This window comes from Sorex fumeus, unplaced genomic scaffold, assembly GCF_029834395.1.
Source record: "Sorex fumeus unplaced genomic scaffold, SorFum_2.1 ptg000063l, whole genome shotgun sequence".
Classification (NCBI taxonomy): domain Eukaryota; kingdom Metazoa; phylum Chordata; class Mammalia; order Eulipotyphla; family Soricidae; genus Sorex; species Sorex fumeus.
Window position 1 is genome coordinate 76,328,471 of NW_026606120.1, and position 18,890 is coordinate 76,347,360.

At 57.9% G+C, this 18,890-nt stretch overlaps 2 protein-coding genes across 4 annotated transcripts; one reads left to right on the forward strand and one right to left on the reverse strand.

Annotated features, from left to right (window-relative positions):
* The first annotated feature begins 936 nt into the window (after positions 1-936).
* Positions 937-16,622, forward strand: WNK4 (WNK lysine deficient protein kinase 4). Of its 3 annotated transcripts, none has more exons than XM_056127322.1 (19): positions 937-1,745; positions 3,097-3,269; positions 4,114-4,334; positions 4,528-4,685; positions 5,287-5,375; positions 5,468-5,684; positions 7,851-8,115; positions 8,312-8,433; positions 8,632-8,690; positions 8,784-8,904; positions 9,116-9,232; positions 12,808-12,945; positions 13,831-13,873; positions 13,959-14,530; positions 14,607-14,667; positions 14,762-15,164; positions 15,478-15,689; positions 16,071-16,126; positions 16,272-16,622. In XM_056127322.1, exons 1-19 carry the CDS (start codon positions 1,131-1,133, stop codon positions 16,272-16,274), a joined length of 3,645 nt encoding a protein of 1,214 aa, XP_055983297.1. In that variant the 5' UTR covers positions 937-1,130; the 3' UTR covers positions 16,275-16,622. The 3 variants fall into 3 exon arrangements, with proteins under 3 accessions (XP_055983297.1, XP_055983296.1, XP_055983298.1); XM_056127321.1 differs by having other exon boundaries at positions 939-1,745; positions 16,071-16,168; XM_056127323.1 differs by having other exon boundaries at positions 1,501-1,745; positions 3,097-3,219; positions 16,071-16,168.
* An 819-nt stretch (positions 16,623-17,441) lies between these two features.
* LOC130035557 (cytochrome c oxidase assembly factor 3 homolog, mitochondrial) lies at positions 17,442-18,642 on the reverse strand. Its single transcript, XM_056127326.1, has 2 exons — positions 18,396-18,642; positions 17,442-17,894 (listed from the first exon to the last, which is right to left on the reverse strand). Exons 1-2 carry the CDS (start codon positions 18,607-18,609, stop codon positions 17,788-17,790), a joined length of 321 nt encoding a protein of 106 aa, XP_055983301.1. The 5' UTR covers positions 18,610-18,642; the 3' UTR covers positions 17,442-17,787.
* Positions 18,643-18,890: the final 248 nt, after the last annotated feature.

Consider the following 18,890-nt stretch of genomic DNA (forward strand, 5'->3'; position numbering starts at 1 on the left):
AGCCCCGGCTGCAGGCAGCCTTCCAGGCAATAGGAAGATAAAAAGCCCAGAAGGGGCGGGCCGACACTGATTGATGATATTAAAAAGTTCAACCCTACAACCTGCCTCTGAATTGACTCCTGGGAGGGCTGTGCGGAGGTGGGGACCTCCAGTGAATCCTGGCGAGAGTGGGCGGGACGGGCCCAGCCTCCTGGTGGTCTCTGCTGGCCAGTGGCCGGTTCTACTTGCGCCTGGTGGGCCCTACTGCCGAGCTGCGAGCTGCGGAAGCCAGGGAACACAGCGTGGGAGACGGATTGCTTTCTGCCTGGGAACTGGCGTCCTGGACTGCTCACCTCCAGTGGCCCAGAAAGCCCTAAACTGCACTGAAACCCCTTCCACCCCCCATCTGGCTCGGGTGGGGTAGTGAGGCTGAGGGGAGCTGAGGGGGAGTAAACCGGATGCGGACTTTGGTTTATTGGGAACTTTGGCAAATAGAAGGCGGAGGGAGGAGAGCCATGGAGCAAAAACAGCCACTCCAGCCAGGCAGGCTGTGGTCAAGGTGGAGGGGTGGAGGGAGTGGGTGACTGGGGCCCTGGTTGGGGGGAGGCTCGTCCTTGGGTGCACACGGCTCCCAGCGCCAGGAGGGAGAAAACCAGACTTTTCCATTGACCGCGGCAGCCGCGGCCTGGGGCTACTCCGCACGGTTAGGAAGGGGTGGCGCTACCTTATCTGGGGCGTGCAGGCGGGTGGTAGCCACCCCCTTCGCAACGCCCCCCTTTGTGGGGGCCTGGCGCCCCCCCCCTCCGTCCCCGTCCCCGCCTCGGGCAGCAGCGCCCCCCTCGGCGCGCAAAAACGGGTGTGCGCACTCGTGCAAGGGGACCCAGTGCGGCTCGCCCCAGCTCCAGCCCCCGGGAGTGACAGCTGCGGGCGGGGGGCCGGAGGGCGGGGTGGAGGCGAGGGTCTGCGCACCCGCTCCGGGACCCAGCTCGCGCTCCGAGGGGGCGGCCCCGGGGGGTCAGGGCGGGGGTTTGCGGGGGCGGGGCCGGGGGCGGGGCCGGGCCGGGGACTGGGGCCCCAGTCGCTCAGCCGGCGCGCGGCGCACCCAGCCAGTCCGTCCGCCCGTCAGGCCGCCCGGCTCCCCGTCCTGCCTCATGCTGGCGCCCCCGGCCCCAGACGCCGCGGCCCCTCGCTCCCAGGCAGAGGCCGACCTGGCCCTGCGGCCCCCGCTGGCCCTCGCGGCCGCCGGGCCGCCCCGCCTCGGGCCCCCGCCTCGCCGGGTGCGCCGCTTCTCCGGGAAGGCTGAGCCCCGGCCGCGGGCTTCCCGTCCCGGCCGCCGCAGCTCGGTCGACCTGGGGCTGCTGAGCTCGTGGTCGCAGCCGGTGTCGCCCGTCCCGGAGCCCCCCGACCCCCCGGACGCCCCTGGTCCCGGCGCCGCGAAGAGCCCCCCGCCCAGCTCCGAAGAGCCCCCCGAGGGCAAGTGGCCCGGGGGAGCCCCGGGGAAGGCTGCGGAGTCCCCGCGCGCCGAGCTCTCGGGCCCGGCCGGAGTCTCGGGCGCCCGGGAAGCGCCGAGGGTCTCGGAAGCCGCGGCCAGGGAGCGGCAGCGGGAGCAGGAGGAGAAGGAGGACACAGAAACGCAGGCGGTCGCCACGTCCCCAGATGGCCGATACCTCAAGTTTGACATCGAGATTGGACGTGGCTCGTTCAAGACGGTGTATCGAGGGCTGGACACCGACACCACGGTGGAGGTGGCCTGGTGTGAGCTGCAGGTGCGGCTGCGCGCCCCCTAGGTGACGCCTCGGGACGGGACCGTAGGAGGTCTTGGGCTGGGTGACCAGGGGACACCTGCGAGGGAGGGAGATTTATTTCCGTTCAAATGCTGAGACACCTCTCTTCTACCCTCCCCCTTTCTCTGATGATCTATAGATTTGCCTGATTCTGGACTGTAGGAGAAACTGAGGCAGGTGGTGTGTGGTGGCGCCACTGTGGGTTTCAGCGTTCTCCCTTCTAGTCTCCAGAGAGACTGAGAGCTGGAAAATAGGATAAAGACTTGGGCAGGGGCCAGTTTGGACGGGAGGGGTCCAGGCCTCACACTTCCCTTCAGTGATTACCCACGATCACTTCCACTTGCTTTTCCCTAAGCCCTGAGACCCTCAACTGGCCCTCCTGCCCCTTCACCCGGGATCTCTGCTGATTATGAGGCTGGAGAGAGGGACCTCTACTCCAAAAGATTTCAGGCAGTTGTGGCAGGATAACTCCCCAAGTCTCTTCTGGAGCTCACAGACTTCTGGACTTCATGCTGGGGGAGGGGGGAGATGGCACCAGCCCCGCTGCCTACCTGGGCTCCTCCCCCTTTCAGGATGCTTTAGGGGATGCTGGAAGGATGCAGGTTCGTCCTCCAAGGTGGGGAACCCAGTTAAGTTGGGTCGAGAGCTTCTGCTTGAGAGTTTGGGGTGGAGTCTGGGGGAAGGGTCTCCCGCTGGCGCCCTGGCACTGGACCCATCCTTTGCGCCTGCCAGTACTGCACCCAGGCTCTAAGCCAGACTAGGAGAAGCAGCCAAAGGGGGTAGGGGAGGAGGGAGACCAGCCGGGCGGGCCAGCTGTGAGACTGGGGGCAGTCTCCTGGCGTCTGGTCCTGGATCCTTTCTCTGCTTCCCTCTGTAGCCCTCCATCCGCCTGTCTGGATCTAGCAGTTCCCCGGTTCTGAGGCCAAACCCCCTGTTGGCCCCAATTCTCTCCCCGCCAACCATCCACTGTCCGCCTGCTGCCTGCCCGCTGCCAGCACCCGGGCGTCCCCTCCCACCGCACGGCTGGCCCGCCGGCGGCCACAAAGGCGCTATTGAGCTCAGGGCTCCGGACCTGGCTCCATAAAGGCGCTTGTGTCCTGCAGGGGGGTCTAGGCGGTGGCCCTAGGTCCAGGATGGGCGAGTCTTTGGATCAACGTGAGGAGTCGGCAGGAGTTAAGGGTTTAAATGGTTGGGCAAGCAGGTCCCCCGACCCAGCCCTGTCCATCTGCTTCAGTCCCCCGCCTCCTTCCAGCCTTGTCCCCATCGTCCCATCCTCTTCTTCATGGGGATGGGGGTGCTGAGCCTAAGGTGACCCCTGTCCCCTTCCCTCCAGACTCGGAAACTGTCTCGAGCAGAGCGGCAGAGATTCTCCGAGGAGGTGGAGATGCTCAAGGGGTTGCAGCACCCCAACATCGTCCGCTTCTATGACTCATGGAAGTCAGTGCTCAGGGGACAGGTTTGCATCGTGCTGGTCACCGAACTCATGACCTCCGGCACACTCAAGACGTGAGCTCGGTGGCTTGGGGATGGGAGGAGGGGGTGCTGCAGGCAGGAGCTCCCCGCTGTTGCCAGAGCTGCTCTGGGGCTCCCAAAACTCCATCCAGATTCACAGTTGGGGTTCCTCTTCACCCATCCGTGACTGTGCCTCTGCCTTGCACCCTCACTGGGGCTCAGACTTGGGCGTTTCTCCAGCTGCCTCTTCTCTCCCCACCCTGCAACTTCCCCCTGTGTCTGTCTCTGGGATGGGCATTCAAGTTCCCCCACCTCACTGGTCTGGAGATCCCTCTACACGCTCTTCCTCCTCACTGCAAACTTCCTTTCTCCTTGGGTGGGGGGGACCCTGGGGAGTCTCTCCCCATCACCCAAGATTCTCCTTAAAGCCCCTCCAAGGCTTCCCAGGCCCTCGGAGTAAAGTCTACACTCGTTAATCCAGCCTTATCTTCAGCCTAAATTCCCGTCGGATTGAGTTAGTTCCCAGCCCCTCCTCCAACCTGCCCTGCGGCTGGCCGCCTCTGTGCCTTGGGGCACCACGACTTGTCTTGTCTGCCTGGAAAGTCTCCATCCCTTCCCCCTTCGCAACCTTCAAGACGCAACTCCAGAGTTATTTCCTCCGGGACGCCCTCTCCACTCGCGGGCAGTTACTCATCCTCCCCGAGCTCCCTCGGCACCCCGGCCACTGCCCTATCAGCGACTTTAGCATCGACCCATTTAGTAACCTGCTTGCCTACCACACCTCTGACTCAGTTTCTTCCCGGATTGCGGGGCGCGGCGGGGCGGGGCGGGTCAGGTTCGGGGTGGGGGGGGGTCCTGGCCCAGGCGCCCGACCCCTGGTCTGGCGTCCTCCCCGCAGGTACCTGAGGCGCTTCCGGGAGATGAAGCCCCGCGTCCTTCAGCGCTGGAGCCGCCAGATCCTGCGGGGACTTCACTTCCTCCACTCCCGAGTCCCCCCCATCCTGCACCGGGATCTCAAGTGCGACAACGTCTTCATCACAGGCCCCTCGGGCTCGGTGAAGATCGGGGACCTGGGCCTGGCCACGCTCAAGCGCGCCTCCTTCGCCAAGAGCGTCATCGGTGAGCCCCCTCAGGGGGGCTCCCTGCTCTTCCGACTCCCCCTTGGCGGTGCCCTCTCCCGACCCCACATACCTAGGATTTGGCTTGGGATACAGGATGCCAGGCCCCTCCCCACTCATACCCCCAGCCCTTGGACCATGCTAAGCAGGGAGGCACGGTCGCCTGATGCCCGCGGTGCGCCCCCCACCCCCAGGGACCCCGGAGTTCATGGCCCCGGAGATGTACGAGGAGAAGTACGACGAGGCTGTGGACGTGTACGCGTTCGGCATGTGCATGCTGGAGATGGCCACCTCCGAGTACCCTTACTCCGAGTGTCAGAACGCGGCGCAGATCTATCGCAAGGTCACCTCGGTGAGACGGGGCGGGCAGCAGAGGCAGTTCTGGGCGCCCCCACCCCTGGCGTTCTCCTGCCCCAACCGGCCGCGATCGGTGCCCTTTCCCGGGAGGGACACGGGGAGCACGGAGCCGCGGCGATTGACACACGCCCACTCCATGGGGATAATAGCGTGTGCAGCGCCCCCTCGAGTCTACAAACGGCTTCACACCCTGTCTATCCTGTGGCCGGGCGGGCGGCAAAGGCAGAGGAAAAGGGGAAAAGGTCTTAATTTGGTGCGGGGGCGGTTTAGGTCACACCCCGCGGTACTCAGGGCCCTGCGCTGAGGAACAAGGGCTCAAGGGATAATTGGGGTGCTGGGAATCGAACCCGGGTCGACCACGTGCAAGGCAAACGTCCTACCCTGTATACTATGATTCAGGCCTCTTCTGCAGATTTGTGCCAGGTTATTTGAGCATACGCGGGGGGTCTGGGGGCTGGGAAATTGAAAGGAAATCTCCCAGCAGTCGTCGCGGGACTTTTGCTTCTGCAAGCGTTCAGCCTCTGGTGGGGAGCAGGGTGGTGGGGGGTGCCGAGACCCCGGGGCACACCAGCCTCAGCGCCTGTCTCCTCCCGCAGGGCACAAAGCCCAACAGCTTCTACAAGGTGAAGATGCCCGAGGTGAAGGAGATCATCGAAGGCTGCATCCGCACGGATAAGAACGAGAGGTGGGGTCCTCTGGTGGGGGGGGGGGGGCAAGGCGGGACCCCGGCGGCGGCTGCTGCAGAGTCGGGGCTTACAGCCTGGCCTCGGTGCTCAGGTTCACCATCCAGGATCTGCTGGCCCATGCCTTCTTCCGCGAGGAGCGCGGCGTGCACGTGGAGCTGGCCGAGGAGGATGATGGCCAGAAGCCGGGCCTCAAGCTCTGGCTGCGCATGGAGGACGCGCGGCGTGGGGGGCGCCCACGGGATAACCAGGCCATCGAGTTCCTGTTCCAGCTGGGCCGGGACGCGGCTGAGGAGGTGGCGCAGGAAATGGTGAGCGGAGGACACACTGGGCCTGTGGGGATCAGCCAGAAGGGTCAGGGCGAAGGGGGTGGGCTGATGTGCTGGGGTGGGGGGAGAGGGGCCTGACCCTCCCCTCCCCTGCCACCTCCTGCATGAATCTACCTGCACCCCAACCCTACAGTTGGACATTTCCACAGCCCTGCACCTCCAACCTTCCTACTTTATTTGATCTCCATGTTCCTGAAGATTTTCACTTGTTTGTTGATGTTTCATTTCCCTGTTCCTCTTTTTTCCCCTCTTTTTTTTTGGGGGGGGTCACACTCAGCGATGCTCAGGGGTTACTCCTGACTCTGCACTCAGGAATTACTCCTGGTGGTTCTGGGTGTGGGGGGTGGGTTGGGGAGACCTTATGGAATGCCGGGGATCGAACCTGGGTCGGCCATGTGCAAGGCAAACGCCTTACCCGCTGTAATATTGCTCCAGCCCTTCCCTTTTTTCTTCTTCCATACTCAGGCCCATGCATTCCAAGAATCTTGTCCTGTTTCACCATGTCAGCAGAGCCTCTGTGGCAAGACCCACTGCCCTCCCCCTCTTGCTTTATGCCAGGTTGCTTTCCTCTTTCCCTCCATCTAGATCACTGACTCATCGACAGTTTTATTACTTTTATGTCACATGGTAGGAACTTGGAATGTACCTTATTTGGGGCCAGGGAGATAGCCCAAAGGGCTCAAGCTCTGGTCTTGCATTCAAGAGCCCCCAAGTTCAATCCCTGGCATGCTAGCTGTGGTTCTGGTGACCCCAACAGAAAAAAAAGAAAGAAAGAAACAGAAAATTAAAAAAATGGGACCAGAGAGATAGTTCAGAGGTTAAGACTCATGCCTTACATGCAGCCAACCCCAATTCAATTCCCAGAACTGCACAGTCTCCCAAGCATTGCTTGAAGCAGCCCTGAGGGTTCCTTGGGTATGCTGGGTAACCCCTGACAGAGCAGCATTTAATCTGTGAAGAACCTTCTAGCACCACATCCTCACTCAGCCCCTCTCATTGAACCACCCACCCACCCACCCAGTGGGCAAGGAGGGGCCTCTGGGCCCGCTCAGCAGCGCTTTGGTACTTCCCCCAAAAAGAAAAGGAATGCATGTGATTTTCATATGCTTGTGATCATTGTTACTGACCCTGAATGGAAGGATTCTGTCCTGTTACTAAAGTGGAAATGAAAGTTCAGAAGTTCATGGTCTTGGGGCTGGGACTATGGCACAATGGGTAGGACGTTTGCCTTGCACGCGGCCCATCCAGGTTCAATTCCCAGCATCCCATATGGTCCTCCGAGCACTGCCAGAACTAATTCCTGAGTGTATGAGCCAGGAGTAACCCCTGTGCACTGCCAGGTGTGACCCAAAAATAAGCAGAAGTTAATGGTCTTATCCCAGGTCCTAAGCAAGTAAGCTAGGTTTAAACTCAGTTTGGTCCTCCTTACCCTGCAGAGCTGATCATGGAAATGAGTAAAGAGAGGAGCAGAAGGGGTGAACTAGGTCAGGATACCTGGGAGGAAGACATCGGGGAGAGGCCTGTTTAGGAAGGCCTGAAAATGGGGTGGGGAGAGAGAGTGAGTTTCAAAACAAAAGAAGGGCATTTGATAAGGTGGGGAATATTCTGGGGTGGGTCTTGGCCCTGAGTGTGAGGATGTTTGAGCCATGATATGAGCATTGTCCTGACCCAGCACATCACTTACTGGGCTTTCTGACCTTGAGCGGATACCCTGACACCTTTTTCTTTTGGGTGGTGGTGGTGTGTGTGTGGGGGTGGTGAGGGTGCAGTCCTTGTGTATTGTGAGATTTGTGAAGAATCCCTGGCCTATACTCAGTACATGGTGCCCTGTTGTGGCAACTAAAAATGTCTCCAGATATTGCCAAAGGGCCCTCCCGCCAGAGTGACCCATTTGCTGGCTGCCTGACCTGGCCGTGATTGTGACTCATTTCTGATGTGGGGCTGATAAGATCTATGAAATGAGGATAATGTAAAGGGTGACCAGTTCAGGGACTCAATGGGTAATGACTAGACATTGGTTCTCATCATCTTCTATCCTGAAGGCCTCTGGGTCCCCATGAGCCTTGATGTGTGTGTGTGTGTGTGTGTGTGTGTGTGTGTGTGTGTGTGTGTGTTCCAAATAATATATCTTTACCCTTCCAATTCCAGGTGGCCCTGGGCTTAGTCTGTGAAGCCGATTACCAGCCAGTGGCCCGCGCAGTGCGGGAACGGGTCGCTGCCATCCAGCGGAAGCGTGAGAAGCTGCGAAAAGCCAGGGAGCTGGAGGCTCTCCCCCCAGTGCCGGGGCCCCCTCCTGCCACTGGCCCCCTGACCCCTGGTCCCCGCAGCATCTTCTCCCCAGAGTCTGAGGAACCAGAGGCAGACCAGCATCAGCCCTTCCTCTTCCGTCATGCCAGCTACTCATCGACCACCTGTGAGTCAGTTCTGCCCGGGGGACCCTCTGCCCGCCCTCCCCCCGCCTGTCTCATCCAGCAACACTGCCACTTACCCTGCAGGCCACATCCAGGCAGGTCCCCAGCCCCAGCACTAGGTCCCCCTTTGCTTTGGCTGTCCCTCCTGTGCCCTCCCTGCTTCATTCCCCCTCTTTTGATGCCTCCCTTCCCTCCCAGCGGATTGCGAGACTGATGGCTACCTCAGCTCCTCAGGCTTCCTGGATGCCTCTGACCCTGCCCTCCAGCCCCTTCGGGGGGTACCATCCAGCCCCGCCGAGCCCCATCTCCGCCTGCCCTCGGTGAGATGGGTCATGTCGGGACACCCCCAGCCACTCCCATCTCTCTTCCTATGAAACCCAACTCTTGTGCCTGAGTCACCATGCTTGTCCCCACCTTCCGTCGTACCTTCTCCGGAATCCCCCCAGCACCCCCTGCCATTCCCTGGATCTCTGTCACCCCCCCGCTTCTCACTATATGAACCCCCGATCCTGTTTCAGGCATTTGCCCTCTCAATTCCTCGTGCTGGGCCTGGCAGTGACTTCCCCCCTGGAGACAGGTAGGTTGGAATTGAGTTAGGGTACCGGGGGTGAGATACACGAAGCTTCCGGGTGCCAGCGTCTGAGGTTCCCTCTCTGTCTCCCTCTCCCAGCTATGCCTCCGATGTAGCATCGGGCCTCAGTGATGTGGGTGAAGGGACCATGTGCCGCATGAAGAAGCCGCTGGGGAGAAACCTCCGGCGCCGACCCCGCTCCCGGCTGAGGGTCACTAGTGTAAGGAAAGGGGGGAGGAGATGGGGGCCTGCCTCTGGGGCCAGGAGGGAACTGGGGGTGGGGGCCAGCCAGAGAGAGGAGGGGCAGCATGGTTTTTCAGATCAGACTGGGGCAGTGTCCTCTGCCCTCCAGTTTGCCTCGAAGCTTGGAGTACGGACATGCTGTGAGCATCGAGGGTCCGACTCCTTCCTTCCCCTGCCTGAATCCGTAGGTCTCAGACCAGAGCGACAGAGTGGTTGAGTGCCAGCTGCAGACGCACAACAGCAAGATGGTGACCTTCCGGTTCGATCTCGATGGGGACAGCCCAGAAGAGATCGCTGCTGCCATGGTGAGGGAGAGAGATGACTGTCTGGGGCTGGGGCAAGTGTGTGTGTGTGTGTGTGTGTGTGTGTGTCTTTTTTTTTTTCTTTTTGGGTTATACCCGGCAATGCACGGGGGTTATTCCTGGCTCATGCTCTCAGGAATTACTCCTGGCGGTGCTCAGGGGACCATATGGGATGCTGGGAATCGAACCCGGGTTGGCTGCGTGCAAGGCAAATGCCCTATCTGCTGTGCTATTCCTCCAGCCCCAACTGTGCCTCTCTTGAGGTCCCCAGGTGCTGAACTCCTCCCCTGCCTCAGCAAGGAGTTTTTGGGGGGGCAAGGGGTCACACCTAACAGTGCTCAAGAGTGGCCCCTGGCAGTGCTGAGGAGAGGCCATGGCAGTGCCAGGGATTCTAAATGAAGTTGACCGCATGCAAGGCAACTGGTTTAACCCCTGTACTAGCTCTCTATCCCCCACCCCGGCAAGGATTTTTCATTTTATTTTGGGGACCACACTTGGCAGTGTGCAGGACTCACTCCTAGCTCTGCACTCAAGAATCACTCCTGGCAGTGGCTCTGCACAGAGGAATCACTATATACAGTGCTAGGAATTGAGCCCAGGTTGGCAGCAAGCAATGCAAATCTCTGTACTGACTCTCCAGCCCCTAGCAAATATTTCTAAAGCCCTACCAGAGTAGTTGTTTCTCCCCTTGCTTCGGGGGCGGGGGGGGGGGGGGCGGGAAGATGATTGCTGGTTCTCCTGTGAGGTCTGGCTTCTCAGCCACACATACACAGAGAGTGCAGGTCATATGCACAGGTATTACAGTAAAGGGCAGACCAGATACGTGGTATCGTGACTATAAGCAAGTAGGCTGGGCACAGTGTGGGGAGAGGTAGGACTTATGCAAGGTCTGGATGCTTGGGGAAGAATGGCAGGGAAGAGGAAAGTACCATGGCTAGCAGAGGCAGGACATAGGCAAAAGTGTGAAAGTAGGGGCCATAGCAATAGTACAAAGAGTAGGGCATTTGCTTTGCATGCTGCTGACTCGGGTTCAATCCCTGGCATCCCATTGGTCCCCTGAGCCTGCCAAGAAAGATCCCTGAGCACAGAACTGGTAGTAAGCCCCGGGCATTGCCTTTTGTTCTGGGGTGTGGCCCCAAAACAAAACAGAAAATTTGTAGGGGTACTGGAGCCATTTTACAGCAGGTAGGGCATTTGCTTTGCATGCAGCTGATCCAGGTTTTATCCCTGGCACTTCCAGGAGTAATTCTTGAGTGCAGAGCCAGGAGCAAACCCTGAGCACCACCTGGTGTGGCTACCGCTCCTCCCCCCCACAAAAAAAGGTGTGGACATAGAATATGACTCAGAATATGGGAGAACTTCATGAGATTCCTTTCATTGGCGATCAGGGCTCATACAGAATTGTGGAAGTGAGATTGTGCATATGGAATGTGTAGTGGGCCAATGTTAGAGTGTCTCTGAAGAGTTAACCCGAGTAACATGATGAAAATGTCTTTAAGTGAAGAGAGTACAGGGGTTTAGCAATTGCCTTGCATGTGGTTGATCTTGGTTCGATTCCCAGCACATGGTCCCTTGAGTACTGCCAGGAATGATTCCTGAGCACAGAGCCAGGGATAAGTCCTAAGCACCACTGAGTGTGGCCCAAACCTCCTCAAAAAGAAAATTTCAAGTTTTAAAGTCATGTAAGGCCATTTGAGATCGGGGAGAGAGTGCATTTGGCAAATGGGTACAAAAAGCAGATGAATTATAAGGGGAGTAAGGAAGGAAAAGGGTGAATCATCTGAGGGTTGCTGTAGGAACATCAATTACTCAGTAATCTGGTAATTAATTGAGGCAGTGCATTGTACATAGCAGATGTTAAACATGCTCAGTAAGTATTTGCAGAGCTGATATGACAGGGAATTAGGGAGAAGGGACACTGAGGGTGACTCATATCGAATCTAATGGTCAAAGGAAAGCAGATACTGAAAATAAAAAAAATTGAGGGGGGGTGTTTAGGGACTCACACCTGGTGATGTTCAGGAGCTGTTCCTGACTCTGTGCTCAGGAATGACCCTTGGAGGTGCTCAGGAGCCCTGTGTGGTGCCAGGGTTTTGAACCAGGGTCAGTGGGATGCAAGGCAAGTGCCCTAACCCTTGTACCATCTCTCCATCTTTTTGTTTTGGGGCCACACCCAGCAGTGCTCCAGGTTTATTCCTGGTTCTGAGCTCAAGGATCACTCCTGTCCATGCTCAGGGAACCATAGGGATGCCGCAGTCCTAACAGCTTGTAAGGCAAACACCCTGTCCTCTATACTATTGCTCTAACCCCCCAGCTTTGAAAAAAATTTTTTTTTTACTTTGGGGCCACACCTGGCAGTGCTAAGTGTTTACTCCTGGCTCTGCGCTCAAGGATCACTCCTTGAGTGCTCAGGGATCCATATTGGGTGCAGTGAATCTAGCCTGGGTTGGCCACATGCAAGGAAAGTGCTGTTCTGTCTCCCCAGTTCCTAAAACAGCATTTGTGTCATAAATTGTACCTTGATCACGAATCTATACGTTATCTAGATCTCTGCTGCCTACCACAGCTGGCTTGCAGTGCATCATTAGCGGTGTATGTGTCTCTTCCAGTAGATTTGGGGCTTCCTCAGAACTCAGGAGCTGGTTCTGTGCTCCCTGAATTCCTCAGGGTACTGCCCATGATACCTGACTCATATTATGTATTGTTGGAATTGAACATGGGATTCACCACTTAGGGCCTTATTTTTCTCCAGTGCTGTAGGTCTGTTCTGGGTCTGAGTGATTAATTATATTTTGTTTTCATTTGTTTTTGTATTATGCTTTTTGGGTCACATCTGGCTATGATCAGGGGCTACTCCTGGCTTTGCACTGAGGAATTATTCCTGGTGGTGCTTGGGGGACCATATGGGATGCTGGAGATGGAACCTGGGTTAGCCACTTGCAAGGCAAATCCCCTTCCCATTGGACTACCGCTCCATCCCCAGGGTGGTTTATTTTGTAAGCCTATGATGGGCAAGAACTGTGTCTAAAAGCAGGCAAGGCAACTGTGTTGCCTTGCAAAAAAAGAACCCTGTTTTTTTTTGAAGATTGGATGCCAATCCTGTGATCTTGGGCAGTGGATATTTTACATTAAAATAAGGATATTGGGGCGGGGTGGGGGCAAAGAGATAGTCCTTGCCTTGCACGTGTCTGACTTTGTTTTTGTTCTCTCCCCATATGAACCCTGAGCAGCTCCAGGAATGATCCCTGAGCACAGAGCCAGGAGTAAGCCCTGATGAGCACTGCTGTGCGTGGCCTCCAAAGTATTAAAATAAAAGAAAGTAAAATGGGAATGCTAACACAGACCCCTGAAAATTGTGACTTGGAAGTGCTGGGCATAGACTCGCCTCCTCCCAATTGTTTCCTCTCCCAGCTCCTAGCTTCTGGCGGCCACAGATACTCACAAACTCAGGCTTGAGGATGGTGATGGGCAGAAACAGTGGGGTGAAGCTTTTGGCTTTTAAAGTTGGTTCCAAAGGGCAGGAGGGAGACAGAGTGGGATAATGAAGCCTCCTTCTCTGTCCTGCCGACCGTCTCTAGGTGTACAACGAGTTCATCCTGCCCTCGGAGCGAGCTGGCTTCCTGAGCCGAATCCGGGAGATTATCCAGCGAGTGGAGACCCTGTTGAAGCGCGATACTGGCCCTGTGGGCCCTGCTGAAGACACCCTGAGCCCCCAGGTCAGCACCTTCTAGAACCCCTCCCCCCAGGGAAATGGGCTGTTGCAGGCGTCATTACTCACCCACCTCCCCAGTGCCCTGGGATCTTACACCTTTGTGACACTAGAAAGCGTCCCCTGCCTTGTGGAGAATCTGATGAAGCCCTTGTTCCAGAAAAACATATTCCACACATTTTATTTTATTTTATTTTTTTGCTTTTTGGGTCACACCCGGCAATGCTCAGGGGTTAGCCTGGCTCTGCACTCAGGAATCACTCCTGGCGATGCTCAGGGGACCATATGGGATGCTGGGATTCGAACCCGGGCCAGCCACATGCAAGGCAAACACCCTACCCACTGTGCTATTGCTCCAGCCCCTCCACACATTTTTTTAAACTCTTTTTTTTTTTCTTTTTGGGTCACACCTGGCGGTGCACGGGGGTAACTCCTGGCTCTGCACTCAGGAGTTACTCCTGGCGGTGCTCAGGGGACCATATGGGATGCTGGGAATCGAACCCGGGTCAGCTGCGTGCAAGGCAAACGCCCTACCCGTTGTGCTGGCTCTCCAGCCCCACTCATTATTTTGAAATGATTTCGGACTTAGAAAGAAATTGCAGGAATCGTACCACAAAATTCCTAGTTTACCATTGCCCAGATTTCCCAAGCTCATTTCCCTGTGCCCCCTCTTCTCCCACCCTCTTCCCTTCCCCCCCCCCCACACACTTGGTGTCAGTTGGAGACACCAAAGCCCCTTTAACGCGAATATTTCAGCACGTACACTTCTCAGCTCTTGGAGACTGGAGTCTTCTAGAAGTGCCTGGTCCTAGTGTTCGACTCCAGGCAGAAGTGTCCCTGGGGAGGCCTCACTCCTCCCTACCATAACTGAGGGCCCCTTTCTCTGCCTTAGGAGGAGCCAGGACCCCTCTGTACCCTCCCAGACCCCTCCAGTGGTAAGTCCGGAGTCTCTGTCCTGGGGGTTCCCCTGGGGAGGGCTGAGGGACCCTCAGCACGCCCTCCTCGCCCTCCTCCCGGCAGAGCTGGCGTCCCTGGAGCAGAGGTGCTGGGCAGCCTTCTCCGCCTCCCCATCTTCTCCGGGAACCCCCGTGTCTCCTGAAAACCCATTTTCCCCTGGAACCCCTGCTTTCCCCAGCCCCATGTTCCCCATCACGTCTCCCCCATGTCAGCCCAGCCCCTCTTCCTCCTCCTCAGTTTCTTCCCAGGCCTCCCCAAGTCTCTCTCCATTCACGCCCAGCTCCCCAGGAATAGCCCCATTTCCGATCCCACCCTCTCAAGCTCCCCAGAGCTCTCTCCTCCCCAGCTCTCCACCCCCTTTTTCTCCTGGTAGCACCCAGACCCCCCTGCCTCCGGCCTTTCCCATGTGCACCCCCTCTTCCCTCCCCACCACCACAGCAGCCCCTCTCCTCTCTCTGGCCAGTGCCTTCTCTCTGGCGGTGATGACCGTGGCCCAGTCCCTGCTGTCCCCCTCCCCCGGGCCCCTCTCCCAGTCTCCACCAGCCCCTCTGGGGCCCCTCCCCAGCCTGCCCCCGCCCCATGCTCCTTGCAGCCCAGAGCGGCCTTCACCCCTGACAGCGGAGCCGGAGAGTGAGGTGAGTAGGACAGCAAGAGGGAGAATCAGGGGGCCCCCTTCTGGATCATTCCTCTCCTCATGGAACCGCCTCCTAGGCCACTCCAGACCCTGCTTGGCCACTTTTGGATGAAGCTAGACTGGAGTCCATCTCGGAAGGTGAGAGCTGCCTCTGGCCTTCTCCCTGCCCGCTGCCCGGGCTCTTTATTTCCACCCACTGGCTTTTCTCCGCCACTGCTCCATCTCCCCACAGAAGGGAAGCCCCAGCTCGTGGGGCGATTCCAGGTGACTTCATCCAAGGAGCCAGCTGGGCTGCCTCCTCTGCCGACACCCCCAGCGCTATCGGCTTCCCTGAAGCCTGCAACCCCTCCGCTGTCCTCGGAGAGCTCTGACACAGAGGACAGCGCTGGCAGCGGGCCTGAGGCCCAGGAAGCTCTGGCTGAGAGTGACCGCACTACCGAAGGCCTGGGGGCTGGTGCCGAGGAAGAAGGGGCCGAGGGGAAGGATCCCCAGGCAGATGGTGGCACAGCCCTGGGCCACGTCAGCCCGGTGTGGATGAACTACTCGTACAGCAGCCTGTGTCTGAGCAGCGAGGACTCGGAGAGCAGCGGAGAGGATGAGGAGTTCTGGGCTGAACTGCAGAGCCTCAGGCAGAAGTAAGTGAGTGTGTGTGTATGTGTGTGTGTGTGTGTGTGTGTGTTAGGGGAAGTAGGGGGGTGTGAGGAAGCAATAGGACAGCTAGCAGGTAAGGCGTTTGCCTTTCACGCAGCAGATCTCGGTTCAATCCTCAGTATCCCATATGGTCCCCCGAGCATTGCCAGGAGTAATTCCGGAGCACAGAACCAGGGGTAACTCCTGAGCACTGCCGGGTGTGATCCAAAAAAGGAAAAAAAAAACAGAGTGGGACAAGGTTGGGGTTGGGAGAGCCGAGTTAGGACCCAGCTGCTTAGACCCCCGCTGCCTCCTCAGGCACCTGTCAGAGGTGGAGGCACTGCAGAGCCTCCAGAAGAAGGAAATTGAGGACCTGTATAGCCGGTTGGGGAAGCAGCCCCCGCCAGGCATCGTGGCCCCCGCCGCCATGCTGTCGAGCCGCCAGCGTCGACTCTCGCTGTCCAAGGGCAGCTTTCCCACTTCCCGACGCAACAGCCTGCAGCGCACAGAGCCCCCTGGCCCGGGCCCCGGTGAGACTCCATGGCCCCCTCCCTACCCATATGTATCCCATATGGTCCCCCGAGCATTGCCAGGAGTAATTCCGGAGCACAGAACCAGGGGTAACTCCTGAGCACTGCCGGGTGTGATCCAAAAAACGAAAAAAAAAAAACAAAGAGTGGGACAAGGTTGGGGTTGGGAGAGCCGAGTTAGGACCCAGCTGCTTAGACCCCCGCTGCCTCCTCAGGCACCTGTCAGAGGTGGAGGCACTGCAGAGCCTCCAGAAGAAGGAAATTGAGGACCTGTATAGCCAGATAGCTGCTTGCAGGCCCTGGGACTCAGCCCCTGGGCTTGGGGGGCTTGCCTCCCCCTTCCCTCATCGTGCTCTTCTTCCCTTCCCATCCTGCTTCCAGGCATCATGCGAAGGAATTCCCTGAGTGGCAGCAGCAGTGGCTCCCAGGAGCAGCGGGCAAGCAAGGGGGTGACCTTCGCCGGGGATGTTGGCAGGATGGTGAGGGCGGGCCCAAGGGCGGGAGAGCCCCAGGCAGGGCAACTGAGGCAGCTTCCTCCTCCTGCCGTCCAGGTCTCTTCAGTGATTTTTCCTTTCTCTCCAGTGAATGCAGAACAGAAGCCATATGTCTCCCCCACACCAGGGGCCACCACGGAGCTCGTGCTGACTGAGCCAGCTGCGCCCGGAGGGTTCCAGCACTGAGGGAGTAGCCAGCCGGCTAGAGGCAAAGAGGGCTGCACCAGGCCAGCGAGAGCCAAACCTCGGGAACTACCTGCTGAGAGCAGCTGCTGTCAGATCTGCTGCCCTGCCAACTTCAGCCTGGCCCTCCCCACCAAGGGTCAACCACTAAGCGATCCCCACCCAAGCCCAGATGCTTCTAGAGGGCACACTCCCAGCTGGGCAGGTGGTTGTTCTCACACCGGGATTAGCAGCAGCCAATAAAAATGCTGGAGAGGACTCTGCGAATCTCAGTTGTGCCTGAAGAAAACTGGGAGGGGAGAGACTGTGGGGCTGGGGGTGGGTGGTGGGGGGCAGCAGGGCAGGATTTAGCAGTTTCATTTCTAAGGAAAGCGGAGAGGCGGGAGGGTTCCTGCCAGCATTCCATCAGGAAATCAGCAAGGGCACTGATGCCTGACCAAGTTAAGATCCTATCCAGCACAAACAGGCCCCAGTGGCAGTTAGGGGAGGCTGCTGGTTCCTCAGCCTTTGTCACTAGCTCCAGAAATGGGAAAAGGCAGTAAAGATGGAGCACGCAGGGGCTAGGAACTTGCTTTGCATGCTGCTGGCCTGGTTCAATCCCGGACACCTCATAAGGTCTCCTAGGTTCTACCAGGATTGATCCCTGAGCACAGAGCCATAAACCCTGAGCACCACTGGGTGCGACCCAAACCGCCTCAAAAAAAAAAAAAAAAATCACGAGCTAGTATGTGGCGTTCTGCTTTTTTTTTGCAGGGCAGGGGGCAGTAGCACTGGGGATGGCACTCAGGGTCACAGCCATGCAAGCACGTGTTCTACCACTGAGCTCTAGCCCCAGCCAAAGTGGAGTTCCTGAGGGTAGAGGACAGAAGAGTGACCTTCACTTTCCCGGTAACACTCGGTCCCCAACAGCCCGGTGACCCACCATGATCCCTCCTTTAAATCAGGCGGAAAGATTGCAAGGAAAAAGTCATTCTAGTTAAACATTTCCAGTTTCCTGGGGCAATGCCATTGCCTCAGCGAAGGTGGCACTTTTTGGCATGAAGTGCCCTGTCCCGCCCCAACACATTCACCTGGCCCCAAGAGAGATGACTCCATTTATTTCCTCAACCAGATCCCAGCTTTCCCACTTGAGGCTCCAATCCTGCACACGGCTGTCACCCCCACCCTCAAATGTCCAAACCCTAGAAGGGGAAGGGCGGAAGCCAAGTCAGAACACTTGGGAAAAGTCAAAGTTGCCACATAAAACCAGTACCAACACGAGGTGAAATGGGCAGTGCTTCCTTGAAGAGGGGCCTCTGGGATCATTCTCCGGATCCTTGGGCTAAATCATCCACAGGTAGTGACGCCAGACTTCGGATTCCACAGGGTCATGGGGAAGGAGGTTCCAGCAGGTTGCAGATGGAGGCAAGTGCCCTACTGGATTAGGATCCTGATGCCCTTGCCATAGCTCGGGCTCGAGCTGCTTTGGCCTCATCCTCCAGCTCATCAAGGAAGCGCTCCTGGGACACTGAGTAGAAGGTGTAACCATCTGAGGAAGTGGGTTTAGGAAAACACTTGGAATGTGCATATTCCCTTCTTCTTAAACTAGCCACCCTTATTACTTTCTCTTCTCAAATCAATGACTGCCTTCTGCCCTCACTCCAATTCTATTATTATGGAATAATCCATATATACATACAGATCGTGATGCATAATAGCTATGATTATAGCTAATAACCCATATGTAATATGCAATATTACATATTATATGTTACTCTGGGATCTCTCCTGGTGGGGCTCGGGGGATCAAATACGGTGTCCTGATCGAACCCGGGAGGGCTGCATGCAAGGCAACTGCCCTCCCCTGGGCCACATTCAGGTCCTTCACAGGGCACCTTGAAACAGCTAAAGTGCATTAAGCGCTCAGCACCAGAAGTGGTCAGGACTGGCATTTCGGGCTCTTTCCACCCCCTCTCACTGCCCTGGCGCTCCTCACTCCTTCCTCCACTCCCAGGTGCGGTTTCCCTCGGCCTACAGTTCGGACGGATACAAATGGCTAACACCAGGGCTCCTATGCCCAGGCCGGTCACGATGTTCCGGGTCCGCCGTTGTGGCAGCGTCCTCTGCCACTGAGCGAGCTGCGCCTGTCGCATAAAATGCAGTTGCTGGGGAGTCAGCTTCTCCCGACTCGGGTCGATGCGCTGAGCCACGGGGGCCTTTCCACTCTTGACGTCCACCGGCCCATCAGCTCCCGACGCCGCCATGTTGCCGCTCCGCCCTTCGCGGTCCGGGAGGCGGCGGGAGGGCGGGGGCCGCAGGGCGTGCTGGGAATAGCAGGCGCAGGGGACGCTGGGAGATGTAGTCCCCATTTCCGCGCTCGCCGGAGGGAGCTGCTAGGCCTAGGAAGGGCGGGGGAGAGGGGAGAGGGGGAAAGGCGGAAAGCGGTGCTGCTTTTTGATTGGCTGGAAAGGCGGGCGGAGGAAAGCAGCCTTAGTTTCTGATTGGCTGAGGGATTCGTGCCGTTGGGGCGGGAAAAGACCGTGGT